General features: G+C 37.6%; 2 protein-coding genes across 5 annotated transcripts in view; both read right to left on the bottom strand.

Annotated features, from left to right (window-relative positions):
- The window catches only part of LOC139984190 (NXPE family member 3-like), a 31,889-nt gene extending 31,155 nt beyond the window's left edge, over positions 1-734 (bottom strand). The window contains exon 1 of one of the 3 annotated variants that reach the window (XR_011798969.1): positions 447-716. Coding sequence is in view for 1 of the 3 variants with exons in the window: in XM_071997977.1 (XP_071854078.1) it covers positions 447-587 (141 nt within the window). In the remaining 2 variants the exon portion in view is untranslated. Of the gene's footprint in view, positions 1-446 lie in introns of all 3 variants that reach the window. The other 2 variants (XR_011798970.1, XM_071997977.1) reach the window with 2 other exon arrangements.
- Positions 1-14,825, bottom strand: part of LOC139984188 (glutathione hydrolase 1 proenzyme-like) — a 48,300-nt gene that overhangs the window by 22,235 nt on the left and 11,240 nt on the right. Inside the window, exons 10-14 of one of the 2 annotated variants that reach the window (XR_011798968.1) lie at positions 13,593-13,681; positions 11,867-12,025; positions 11,505-11,616; positions 10,400-10,658; positions 4,491-9,664 (exon numbers count right to left, since the gene is read on the bottom strand). Coding sequence is in view for 1 of the 2 variants with exons in the window: in XM_071997972.1 (XP_071854073.1) it covers positions 9,492-9,664; positions 10,400-10,658; positions 11,505-11,616; positions 11,867-12,025; positions 13,593-13,681 (792 nt within the window). In the remaining variant the exon portion in view is untranslated. Of the gene's footprint in view, positions 1-2,039; positions 9,665-10,399; positions 10,659-11,504; positions 11,617-11,866; positions 12,026-13,592; positions 13,682-14,825 lie in introns of those variants that run through there. The other variant, XM_071997972.1, reaches the window with a different exon arrangement.

Below are 14,825 nucleotides of genomic sequence, written 5' to 3'. Positions count from 1 at the left end.
CCCCCTTCACTGAGGAGAATTAATGTAGGGTGTATGATTTGGCGTGTATTTTAATAAGATATTTTAAATTGAAAGCTAAGAAAGACATACTGAACTTCCCCCTAAATTGGTTATTAACATGGAAAATATGTGTAAATTAGGTGAGAAATTTACCGAAAATTATCTTGAATTATGAAGCACATAAACTCTTTTTTTTTTAGACATGGATCTTTCTAGTACACTACATTTGCCCACAAATTGCACCCTTAAATATATTTTTATCCTCCAAAAACTTGAATTGTAAGATATTTAGACATTTTCACACGTGAAGTTGTTACGAAAAAATTCAACAAATATGATTGTTTGAATTTTTGGACCTCGTTTTAGAAAGTGACACCATTGATTGTGAATATGAATGTATGCACATTAATGTATAAATATCCGAGCGTAGTCATAATAAAACTTACCTTTGCGAGTCTAAAATGACTATATATCGGCGTCATTGGTTTTCGAAAAATTAATTTCGTGGAATGACAGTTAAATATCGAGATCATAATCACGATAACTGAAATAATTAATAAAACCATCATTAATTTGAAGGTCTTCATATCTTCACCCGGTGAATCGTATACAGTGCTGCGAGCCGAACTTGTTTAACATACGTAAGTGATTTGTCACGAGATCTTGCATTTCATGTTTACGCGGCGCCTCACATTTTTATGAACCGTTATGTTTTGTGTTTGTGTTCATGTTAGTGCATCTAAGTATATAGTTAATCAATTATTGAAGTGACTCTGATTGAGTGGTGTCAGTAACGAAGTTTATTTGATCACCTGACTAGGTGAGATCTAGATATATATATACATATATATATATATATATATATATGTGTGTGTGTGTGTGTATATATATATATATGTGTGTATATATATATGTGTGTGTGTGTATATATATATATATATATATACATATATATATATTTATATATATATATATATATGTGTGTGTATATATATATATATGTGTGTATATATATTATATATATATATATATATATATATATATATATATATATATACTGTACATATAGAGTCCTGTCAGCTTGTACGTTTTGCCTCTTCAAACCAAAAAAGGGGCCATATGTAATTAATTGAAAACAACTGTTCAAGCAAACATTTGACAAGATGTAATAAGCAATTAAGCAGCAAACAAGCAAATGGTTCAAATTATTGATTGGAGAGAGAAGTATACTCTTACAACACTATATAAAGGTGATTCATTAAAAAGGCGTCAGTCTGTTTGTCAAACGTGTTAACCTACTTCACGGTATTGCAAATTTGTCTGGTAATATGTATACAAAATACAATTCAGCCTAGCTAATTGCTATACTGCATGGGTGGGCAACCTTTTTGAATGAATTAATGGGCCAGATATATAAGGAGTGCAAAATTGACTGCAGGGCCACACCTAACCAACGACCTGCTGTTGATTTCAAACCTTTGATTCCGAGGACTTTCAAGCAATTGCTGTGTGTACTTAATCTGTATTCACAAAAACATATTGTCAAAACATTACAGTTGATAATTAATGGGGATAAAAGGCCTACCTGAGAGCATCATTAGTGCTGATAAATGTTAAGCAGCTAGCTCGTTATTGTGATGATGTAAAATAGATTGATTTTTTTCTCTTTTTCTTGAGACATCACACAGGCCACAAAAAAACTCACTGGCGGGCCGCATGTGGCCCGCGGGCCGTAGGTTGCCCACCTTTGCTATACTGCAATAATCGTTAAGCTCCCAGCTGTGTGATTTTATAGTATGTTGCGATGATATTATCCGTCAACCTGGAATAGGCTAAGTACCTTCCAACGGATATAAATGAATCGTGTTACTTTGCACATAACTTGAAGGGCATAATATAGTTCATACTGGGCAAAACGAAATTGAATGGAATGAAAACATTTCTATTTTACCACATCTTTCAACTTAAAACACTAATAATAGGTGAATTATAAACATTACAAACCAAAGAGGAAAAAAGAAGGAAATATTGACGAACGGTTGACAGATTTCCTTGGAATGTCTATTTCAGTGACATTTGTTTTTGGTTAACAAAAAGAACATGGACACTGACTTAACCTAAGCATATCATTTTACATTGAATATATACATGGCTTGATCAGTTTGTACTGTGAATAAGAGACAACTGTTAACCAGTATAAACTGAAGTGTATTATAACACTGTAACATATGTTAGACCTGTTAGCAGATATTACAGATCCCCGATATACATGGCTTGATCAGTTTGTACTGTGAATATGAGACAACCGTTAATCAGTACAAACTGAAGTGTGTTATAACACCTTAATACATGTTAGACCTGTTATCAGATGCTACTGTATATCCAATGTACATGGCTTGATCAGTTTGTACTGTGAATATGAGACAACCGTTAATCAGTACAAACTGAAGTGTGTTATAACACCTTAATACATGTTAGACCTGTTATCAGATGCTACTGTATATCCAATGTACATGGCTTGATCAGTTTGTACTGTGAATACGATACAACCGTTAATCAGTATAAACTGAAGTGTGTTGTAACACAAGTTAGACTGTCAGCAGACGCTACTGTGCACCCAATGTACATGGCTTGATCAGTTTGTACTGTGAATATGAGACAACCGTTAATCAGTACAAACTGAAGTGTGTTATAACACCTTAATACATGTTAGACCTGTTATCAGATGCTACTGTATATCCAATGTACATGCCTTGATCAGTTTGTACTGTGAATACGATACAACCGTTAATCAGTATAAACTGAAGTGTGTTGTAACACAAGTTAGACTGTCAGCAGACGCTACTGTGCACCCAATGTACATGGCTTGATCAGTTTGTACTGTGAGTATGGGACAATCGTTAATCAGTACAAACTGAAGTGTGTTATAACACTGTAACACATGTTAGACCTGTTAGAAGATGCTACTGTGCACCCAATGTACATGGCTCGATCAGTTTGTACTGTGAATAAGAAACAACCGTAAATCAGTATAAACTAAAGTGTGTTGTAACACAAGTTAGACTGTCAGCAGACGCTACTGTGCACCCAATGTACATGGCTTGATCAGTTTGTACTGTGAGTATGGGACAATCGTTAATCAGTACAAACTGAAGTGTGTTATAACACTGTAACACATGTTAGACCTGTTAGAAGATGCTACTGTGCACCCAATGTACATGGCTCGATCAGTTTGTACTGTGAATAAGAAACAACCGTAAATCAGTATAAACTAAAGTGTGTTGTAACACAAGTTAGACTGTCAGCAGACGCTACTGTGCACCCAATGTACATGGCTTGATCAGTTTGTACTGTGAGTATGGGACAATCGTTAATCAGTACAAACTGAAGTGTGTTATAACACTGTAACACATGTTAGACCTGTTAGAAGATGCTACTGTGCACCCAATGTACATGGCTCGATCAGTTTGTACTGTGAATAAGAAACAACCGTAAATCAGTATAAACTAAAGTGTGTTGTAACACAAGTTAGACTGTCAGCAGACGCTACTGTGCACCCAATGTACATGGCTTGATCAGTTTGTACTGTGAATACGAGACAACCGTTAATCAGTATAAACTAAAGTGTGTTATAACACCGGTAACACATATTAGACCTGTCAGCAGATGCTGCTGTTGAAAAATTGCTGAAAGGCTGTTTGAACTAATGACGGAGTCTAGACAACTGTCCTTATGTTTGACTAGTATGTATACTTTGTAAGGGTGGTTCAAATTGCAGATTTTAAGCCTTTTGCAGTAAAGTGTCATCCACTTTCTGTAAAAATGTAGACGAAATTATTGGCAAAACCTTTAGAGTAGTCTGATTGGTCCAGTCAATAATTAAGCATAGGATTGTGTGTTTAGTATTTTTTGTTTGTCAAGTCCTTCTCAGGAACAACTGAGATATAACTGTAACACATGTTAAGAAATTATTGCAAAACACTTCAGTTTTAAACTGATTAACTCAGGGTACTCAGTTTACCAGTCTTAACTGATAAAGCCACGAGAATCGGGTGCATTTTAACGTAAACAGCAAAATTCATCCATCATAAATATAACACAGAGTCTTTACCTTTCTTCACTTTAACCAAAAATGTCTAAATATATATTGACCTCGAAGAAGCAGTCAAATTGTAATGCCTTTCCACATTCATGAGCATAAAATATGATAAAAGTGTCTCCCAAGTTTAGAAAAGAGTAAGTTTTGGAAATATGTTAGAAAGATCAAAATATTATGACACAGTACTATAAAATAGTGAACTTCCTTTTAACTGACAAATAACTTAGCCGGTCACACCTGGACCGGACCCTGTACATGCAACATTCTGACAATATTGTCGCACATATATTCGGTATTGACCGCAATTTTTTTCCTCAAATAATCTTCCCGTAATCTGTAAATTGCTCCCTCTAACTAGCGTGAGATGTCTTTTTATCGACTGGCCACTTACCTGGTAAAAAATTAAAATTCAGAATCCTTGCCCCCAAAAATCAACCAAATCTATGACGTACCGCACTTTGCTACTACCGGGGAGCTGCTATTGGAATGGCAGCACTCAGCAGCAAATACATACATTGATATCTCTATAGAAGTTTTTCGTTGAATTCAACCTACAGGCTGCCAGAGACCTCAGCCAAGTTACATTCAAAAAAATGTGAGTGCCCGGAAAACTAGAAAAGTTTATCAGGCAAGAAATGAAGCCGAGAGATTCTGTTTGAATATGTTGAGGGAAGGGTTCAGCCGCCAAGATCAACACCTACCATGGTAGCATGAAACACTTGTTTTTGCACTTTTCTTTTTCATCGAAAAGTTGTCTGTGGGATGAAATTCCGTAAAAAAAAAATCAAGTTTTGAATGAATTTTGCGATTTTTTTTTGTACTAGTAACAAAATCGTAATGACAACAGGAGTATGGACCACAACCACTCATATTTGATTGGCATCAGTGAATGAAAGAATAAATAAGGGGTTAATCAACGGTCTAGCGTGCGTTACTCACAGGATTAATGCACGATCGGGGGATAATGCAAGCGATGCACGAGGGCGGAGCCCGAGTGCATCCAGCGATAGCATTAACACCCGGAGTGCATTAATCATGTGAGTAACGCACGCTAGACCGTTGATTAACCCCGTTCATTCATACACTACCATTTGTGTGGGGGAAAAATCATAAAACAAAACATTTTTGGTTACATATAACCAAAGATTTATTAAAGTGATGCCCCGTAATTTTACCGTGCGTTACTCACAGGATTAACCACGGTCAGCTGACCTGAATGGACCAATAGGATTTAGGAATCTTTACTAAGTATGAATAAACATTAAATTACGCAGGATTTAGGACCGCAACCACTCATATTTGATGGACATCAGTGCATGAATGAATAAACATTAAATTACACTGGGAAATTTCATATGGCCATTGAATTTGGAATGTATGCACACGAAATCCGTTCTAAATCTTCTAATACGTGAACATAACCACTAAACAGATATACCGTAAACAGAGATGGTATCCATAGACTTTGTAATAATAATAATAATGAAAAAAAACTAAATAGAAAAGAATACTAGCTATCTTTCTTACAGCATATTGCACTTCTTATAAACTGGCCACTTTCATTCCAAATGCATTTAGCCAGTACTGAGTAAAAGCTTTTAAACTGCTTTATGAGTTAAAAAAAGAAAACAAAGTTAACATTGAGATGAAAAGTCTCCACCCCTCTCCCTCTCTCTCCCGCCAAAGTGTTTGAGTTGAAATGAAGAAAAACTTGACAAAAGCACAAATATTTAACAAATAACAAATATTTTCTGTCCAACCCCTCTTGCCATGCCAAATCATATCTGCTAGAAACATGTGGCTTGAAAAATTGCTTCAGAGTTGTAGCGTATGAATTTCGGATAAAATAGAATGAAATTTCTGATGAAGAAAAACATGGAACAATATTTTGAAACTTAAAAGAGATACCCTGAAACAGGTATTTTTGGAAAATTGATATGACCCCTTCATGTCTTTACTGTGATGGGGGTGTTACTATTGCAGTTTTTAGGCGCAAATGGCAAAGCATGGATCCTGCCATACCCATAAAGTCTTAACCCTGCTTTCAATACTTTTTTTTTATTAATTTAATGATGTAGATTTTCAAGAATTTTACAATAAACCGATACAAACTATTTAACGTTTGAATACCTTCACCAGTTTGACTCGACCAATCGGCTTAACTTGGACATTGGTCAACTTGTTGACATAAATATGACAAATTGTAAAGTTATTAAAATTTGAGAATGTTCATCATTAATCAATCATAAAGATATACATTTTGGATGATAATGAACATTAACAAACGTTAATGTTGCATGCTATAAATAGTACAATGTGTCTGCATGAAGCCAAAAAAAAGATGAAAACGCTTCATATTTTCTCTTTCGAATACGACACTGCATTTGTTCCTCCGTTGCGATACTGGTATTGAACAGTGGAAAAAATTAATTTTTCAACATTTTTCCATGACAAAAAAAATATGGAAAATCAAAACCCAGAACATTGTGCTCTTTCTATTTTACCTTCCATTTTGTCTCATATTTGGGAGAATATTGAACACGAGGAAATATTTGTAAAATGTGAAATTAAACCTTTAAGAGTGCGTGACCGCACAAATACCCCCCAGACAAATACCCCCCAGACGATTACCCCCCAGACAATAACCCGCCCCCCCCGACGATTACCCCCAGACAATAACCCCCCGGACAATTACCACCCCGACAGATACCCCCTTGGGCAAATAGCATCCCGGACAACTACCCCCCAGGACAACTACCACCCGGACAGATACCCACCGGACAAATACCCCCCGAGGACAAAACCCCCCGGACAAGTACCTACCCGGGCAACTACCCCCTCGGACGAATACCCCTAGACAATTACCCCCTGGATAAATACCCCCGGATATATGCCGTTAACTATTGGAGACGGATGCAGCGACGGATACGCCCATCTTTTTTCGAGTTTAGTTTCCCGCGGGCCTCAAAATATAGGCCTACCCTGGTCCCTTGGGCAACTCCGAGAGCATATTTAAAATTGGGTCAGGGTGACGGTTAAACTGGCACCACTAGGGTCGTCGTGTGCCCTGGCCCTTATAACCTCCTCCTGACTTTTAAAAAGATTCAAGCTTTTCATATATAAGCCCCCAAAACTCCTGGATAGGGTTTGACAATGGACCGAGGCCCGGGGGTTGGGTTGGGCATTGCTCACTGCTGGTAGTAACTATTAATTTACTATTTGCTATAGTGACACTATTCTGTACTATTAATCTCCGAAACGCAAAGTTTTTTTCAGCCGTATAATCGTGTCCGATCTTAGAGGTCATATGACGTCATGTTGAAATACAAACAGAAGGTATAGGCTTAAACAAACAAAGTTAGAGACATCAGTTGTCATAAATGAAAAGAGTTGAAGTAAAAAAGATTAAATAAGACTTGCAACTCGTAATACATGCATGACATAATATAGATTCTTACTTTCCTATTTCAATCTTTAACTCTCAATTAAACTAAATATTCACAGAAGCCTGGAGTGCCACTGTTCAACAATTATTCACTGTTATTGGACCGAAAAGAGACTGGGATAGGAGAACTTTGTCATGTGTACTTCTTTTGATATCACTGGCATGTGGCGTGATTCTCATGTGAGATCTAGGTCTATATACCTTCTACATAATATACGCGTTCTTCGCATTATGCGCTTTTCCCTTATACCCCTCCCCACGACCGTCATCATTTCCCCATTTCCACTCTGCTTTGTAAATCAGACACGCACACATGATTTCGCCATGGGGGTCGAATTCACGATACTGATCTGTATCCTGTGGGACGAGTCTTAGGGGAGGGCTGGCCCCTTAATTTCAATATTTGATGGTGCCAAGTGGGAAATGATGGTCTTCCAAACCATTCGACCCCTCCCCTCCCCCAGCGTATGGGCCTGCGTATATCTCGTTTTCGAAATGCCCTTGGATGCAAATCGGAGCAATCAGTTACACATCCATGTACTAAAATCATTTTTGATCGCTCGTTCTTTTCACAATCGCTTTTGCGATCCCAACATTTCTGATGGTATTATTTCCTCTGTCCCCCACTTGCTACGCCAGTGGTCTGTCCGGGGGGTAGTTGTCCTGGGGGTAGTTGTCCTCGGAGGTATTCGCCCTTGGGGGTATTTGTCTGGGGGGTGATTGTCAGGGGGGTACTTGTCCCAGAGGTATAAGTCCGGGGGTACTTGTCCCAGAGGTATTTGTCCGGGGGTATATGTCTGGCAACCATAATAGTGAGAATACTATTGTGTTGCCTTGTGATATTCCATGAAGTATTGCAATACCATTTAAAGAAATCCAGTTTGTCTGAGGCTTATAAAATTGTTGTCAGGAGACGGTGGGTTGACCTCCAGAGGACAAATTCGTCCTCCAGGGGACAACTTTGAATCATCCTCAGAATGCTAAGTTTAAAATAATACATTTTTAATTATCCGACTCTCAAAACTATAGGAAGACATCTTTATAGTTCTCTAACCTTTTGAAAAATATTATGGTCAATAATTTATTATCCATTTATTGTATAATGCTATCTTCATACTGTTTAAGTTGTTGACTTGCAATGTCCTGTCACACAATGCCAACTTTTAAAGACATCCTGACGCTAACATATTTGTTGTCAGGCGGTGGTGGGCTGTCCTCACAAGAACAAACAGGTCTTCCTAGGGACGGTGGGTCGTCCTCACAAGAACAAATAGGTCCTCCTAGGGACAGTGAGTCGTCATCACAAGAACAAATAGGTCCTCCTAGGGACGGTGGGTCCTCCTCACAAGAACAAATAAGTCCTCCTGGGGACTGTGGGTCCTCCTCACAAGAACAAACATGTCCTCCTGGGGACCGTGGGTCGTCCTCACAAGAACAAATAGGTCCTTCTGGGGATGGCCTGCTTACAGAGCTACAGTTAAAGGACCCTGTCACACCTACCATTCGCATACCGATATCTTATCAGACAACCAACCATGTGGTTTCCGAAGAGACCTTAAAAAGCAAGTAAAGGTTAATGGTCAAAATTGATGACCTGCAAACGTTCTTTAAAGGCACTAGACGTTTTTCACAAAACCTGCTAGATTTGCTAAAAATGGTCACATAGTTTAACAAACAAAAACTTATAACACACATTTCAGCATTTCTAAGACAATTCTATAAATATTCCTTTTTTTATGAGAGTTACCTTTTTGCATTAACTTTTTGTGTGCGCACAAGTTTTCATGACGAAATATTACTAACTTGAGGCAGTCTTAATTCCTTAAAATTTTGGGTACCAAGAGACAATGCTGTCCAGCCAGCTCTTTTCAATACTTTAAACATCCCTTTTAAACACCAACCTTGGGTTCCCAAAGTATTTAACTACTCAGATAGCATACATAAGCCTCATGGTCTACCAAACTTGACAGCTTTAGCTCCAAGCTGCCTGGTATCGGCTCTCGCCGATAGTTGGTCTTTTTCTTTCATCACTCCGTGAACGACACTGATACCTCTCTTCTCTGTATCGATAGAATCGTACATCTTTTCAAACGCTGCAATCGTTTCATTGGTAATGCCATCTAAACGAAAAAAGTAAATAAAAAACCAGTTGGGCTTTGTGATTCCAAATTCCCCCCCCCCCCCCTAAAAAAAAGATCCAAATTTCCACAACCAATAAATATCTGACTATGGTAGAGCAAGTGAGTTAACTTCATCCAAGAATTAAGCGAGAACCACAAACGATCAGAGATTTTCAGCTCTTATTTGTAGCATGCACTGCCTTGAGGACCCCAACCATTTATTCCACCGGTAAGGATATTGCAACATAGACATATGAATAAGGACATTTTTCTCTTAACCAATGTTGAGCTAACAAATCAGCTCTACTACCAAAAATCCTATTCATTAAATTTTACTAATGAATGTTTGTTTGATTCCCTTCACAATATTAAACTAAATTTGACCAAACTATATTCACCAAAAGAAAATCAAGGCATCACAGAATAATTGTAGCTTTAATAGTGGAATATCATGTCTGAAAAGCCTTTTAGACTTTTTTTTCAGAACCTGTTGGCCTCATTTTGACCTCCACCAATTCCGATAGGGTTCTGGCACTCAACAAGCTGCTTCTACATACCATGTATGAAGTTCAACAAAGATGTACTTTTCGAGTTATCGTGTTCACAACGTTTTCAACTTTATTTCAATTTTACCTTCAAATATTTAAAATTTGTAAAAGTCACAGAAAAAAACCTTTAGTTTGGCACTATTACTTTACTTTAATGGATTTTCTCTGCTAAAAATGTTTGACCTACCTTCAATCTCTAACACATCTGGAACAAGCGCATCAAAGACTCTCACTTTGGGTTTGATAGCCGATGTAATGTTGTACCCCATCAGTAACCTCAAGGCTACCTGGGCTACCCCTGCAGCGCTCCGGCCGCCCTCCTTTCGATTGCTGATGCCGCTCACCCCACCGATGCCGAACCGACGGGTGCAAAAATTTGAGACGTTCCACGAAAGAAGCGGCGCGAGATCCGCCTGGGGGCGCTTTGATGGTCCGAGAAGATTAGCCTGCGGAACGAAAAACAGATCGGCGGAAAAACAGGTCGGGGAATTATTCCCAGACCGATAATTTTACCTCGTTTTGCTAAGCGAATCTGACGGCTATCATCCTTTCACAATGTGAACACAAAGCTTTAAAGCAAAGCAAAGCACAACCTACGTACGGGTTAAAATGCGGCAATATAAGATTTTCAAATTTTGACAAGAAAACGATCGGGACAGATTTACAGTCTGGCCACACGACACATGACAAAATAAAATTTTGTGCACTTTTACATGGGATTTAGAACAAAGTTAAATTGAAACGCATTGCTGCAAATTCAAATCTTGACAGCTTTGTTCCGTTAACTACTGTATGAAATTTCTTCCGAGCTATCTTACTCTGTTTCCAGTTACACAACTGAGACACCCCCCCTCCCCTTATGGCTGAGATCACTGCTAAATGCTTAAGAACCTTCATTGTAACATCCCGTCAAACAATTGCATGATTTTCAAGGCTTAATTAACACTTTTTCAATATTTACAAGAGTAATAATTTTAAACAAAAAGGAGATGTTATAGTGTAGTCCCACGTACAACGTCACTGATTAGTGTGTAATGGCCTCATACAAATGAATTCAATATAATTTTAACATTCCATTTTCATTTTATCTCAACAACAGGCCAGGCTAATAAAACAGGGAGTTGGATCAACGTGCTTCGTTTCACAAGCTCCCTTTATTGAAGTTTGTTTAAAATTTAAGGCTTGGTTATTCCTTTTATTTTCAGTCCTCTTCATTAAAAGACTCTGGTAAACATTGAAAGGAATTGTGGGAAATAATATATACCGGAATGGCTCGTTTTAAATATACTCACCGCGGAGGGCTTGTAATCTGACTTGCCTTCCCAATCGAAGCTGTTCATCGCATCGTTCAGAATGATTCCGCTGGTCGTCATCAGCTTGGCACCGAACGGAGAATTTAAAGTGCTGCGAGGAAATGAAATCAAGTCCGGGGATCAATTTCACGATTCTACCGATCTATGTGGTGTTTACGGTTTTAAATCTGTGTCGCAATTTGCCGGGTCTTGCGGTAAATGGAAGGAAACCGTACCCCAAAAATATTAAACTGTTTTCCTCCGTCCTTTAGAGCCGAACCACTAAACCATGACATCAGACAAAAACTTCAAAGTTTGCCCATACCACAAAAAAAAAAAAAAAAAAACACATTTATACATACCTGGAAATGGATACCATGGTTCCATCCGGACCTATAGCAACCACCTGCGATCCCCCGTATGTTGAAGTCGGCATGTGAATCTGTCCCGGGTAATACTGCTTCAGGTCAAGGGTCGAAGTGTCGTTAATTTTCTTGCGCAATTTCTTTGTGGTATCGTTACTGAGAAATGTGCAACAAAAAAAATGCATGTGAATAGAAAGTCTGTCTGGCATTGGGTTTGAGAAATTTCTTGAAGTTTCTCCGGATTCAACATGGAAATCTTGTACTGATTGTACGCCAAAATCTTGACTTCGGGATCAAGTTTTCACGTTAAAAAACAACAAAGCAAAACAAGTCAAACATTTAGAAATGTTTGCATTTGACATGAGATTAATACTGGCATCTTAAGGGTGTACGGGTGATGAAAAGTTGAGAAGAGGGTCAAATCTTTTGAATTTATTCATCCAGAAATATCTTCATTTTGGTGGAAAACTTTGAACTGTGACTTGGTCTTAACGACTGAACAATACTCGATCAGTTCGGGTAAAACTGATAACCAAATGCAAAGATGGGCCTGTTATTAGCAAAACAAAAGCACCAATGATCTCCACCAAATCCAGTTTTCCTAAGTCAGTGTGAGACGTACTGAAATCACTGAATCCACAAACAGCCTTATCACTCATAAGTTGGAATGTGTACCAATCATTCAATTTCAAATTTATTTCTCATTTGTTTGTACAAGATGCAAATACATCATAACATTACAGTATAATGTTAACACATGAAGGACACTACATAAACAGCAAGGCTGTTATCTCAGCTAGTGACCAATTCGTGTATAAACCTTGAATCAAACTTCAGAGGGATACTCAGCTCTATCAAAACAAAGAGATTTTTCTATCAAAAATGGAGTATCAAAATGACATTTAATGACTCTTAAAAAATTATGTTTACAACTCAAAAAAGAACCAACATTTGTACTCTTGTTAACCAGAAAGCAAATGAAAGGCTTTGTGATTCCTTGCCATTTATAATAAATTCCAAATATAACTATCTAACCGATGAAGAGCAATGATTTTACATTTGGACAAGAATAAAATGAGAACCACAAAATGTTTCAATATCCAGAAAGAACATTCTTCCTCTGTGAAATATAGACACATCGATGTTCTACGTAAGATCAAATGGACATTTTTCTTTTACCAGTTCTGAGCTACTGTAGCAAATCATCTCTGTGAAACCAACCAAAACGAATAAAAAAATTGGGTTAAGCGGTTCAATTTTGACGGTTAAACTGTTAACAAGATAATTCTTCACTGATTTGAAAGGGATTAATTATTTGGATGATTTGATGATTAACCGGTTATTGACTGACGTTGCTTGCCCTTGTCTAAGGCTTTTTCGGTGGCCATCCATGATTGTTTGACCATTGGTTAAACATTATCAATAAGTGTATTTTTCTGCTCAGGTCAATTTTGTAAATCAGTTCACTATGACATCAATTTTGGGTAAAATATAAAACAAACATACATGTGTAACAGACATATGCATGGATTCTCCCATGCATACTTGCAAACATTCACACGCAAACAAACACCCTAACAAACATGAAACAAAGTTAATAAAGTCATTCAACCCTGGAGAATGTCTAACCCTACTCTACAACTGTTTAATTTTAGCCTAGATACGTTTCCATTCAAGCTTCTGAAAAATTAACCTCCGAAAAACGGATGGATTTTATACTTACCTTAGCATTTTGATTGTGAAGTTGCCAATACCTGGAGTAAAAGTGGGATCACCCAGGCCAGTAGCATAGGCTTCTGAGAGCTTTAAAGCCTATGAAAAAGAAAAATACGTCATAAAAATAAGTATTAGATTTTTTGTTTTTTTTTAAAGATATAGACATCGGCGCCTAGCACAGGTGATGCAAAAACCATGTCTATAGAGGTTCCATGGTAGGTTTGTGAGATACCAAGGATATGTGAAAATAAAACCCTTACTCTAAACATTTGTAGCATCACTGGAGGTACACAAACCATCGGAAGTTTCCAAATCCATTGTACCTGTTTCAAGTCTATTTCCTTACGTGTACAATTTACTTTTTTCCAGCCTTAACGCCTTCTTATTGCAAAAAATCTGTTGAAACGATTGTTACCTCTTTTCATTATGCAACAGCTTTTTCAGGTAACAGCTTCGTACGTCTTCAAATCTTTTTATTGTGGCTCAGTGGTAAACATGTCTGTATTAACTCTTCAGAGGGAACATTATTACCTCTACAGATTTTTTTTATTATTTATTAGAGGTTAGATTTGAGGTAAACCCTCATGACCCCTACAAATCTATCTTGAGGGGAGGGGGTGTGAGGCAAACCCTCCTTACCTCTATAAACCCTTAGGTAGACTCTGACTTAAACCTCACAAAGAACGAGGTAGATTTGAGGTAAAAACCTTATTACCTCTACAAATCTAGACTATGGTGGCAATTTAAAGAGAAACCTCATTACCTATTCAAATCTTAGGTACCCTCTGAGGTAATCCATACAATTTTACAAAGTAGATAGATTTGAGGCAAATCTACCTTGGGAGGTGTGAGCCCTCATAATTCTAGGTGAACATAATTCATAATTCTAGGTGTTATCTTTACCAACCTTGGATAGCTCTGAGGTGAAACCTCCTTACCTCTACAGATCAATGGTGTCTTTTTAACAGATAATTCTAGGTGAACTGGTTATCTCTACAAACCTTGGATAGCTCTGAGGTGAACCCTCCTTACCTCTACAGATCAATGGTGTCTTTTAAACAGGTAATTCAAGGTGAACTGGTTATCTCTACAAACCTTGGATAGCTCTGAGGTGAAACCTACTTTCCTCTACAAATCAATGGTGTCTTTTTAACAGATAATTCAAGGTTAACTATTATCTCTACAAACCTTGGATAGCTCTGAGGTGAAACCTCCTTACCTCTACACATCAATGGTGTCT

Source organism: Apostichopus japonicus, chromosome 17 (genome assembly GCF_037975245.1).
Source record: "Apostichopus japonicus isolate 1M-3 chromosome 17, ASM3797524v1, whole genome shotgun sequence".
Taxonomy (NCBI): domain Eukaryota; kingdom Metazoa; phylum Echinodermata; class Holothuroidea; order Aspidochirotida; family Stichopodidae; genus Apostichopus; species Apostichopus japonicus.
The sequence above is the reverse complement of the archived record's forward strand: the minus strand, read 5'-3'. Positions and strand labels throughout refer to the sequence as shown.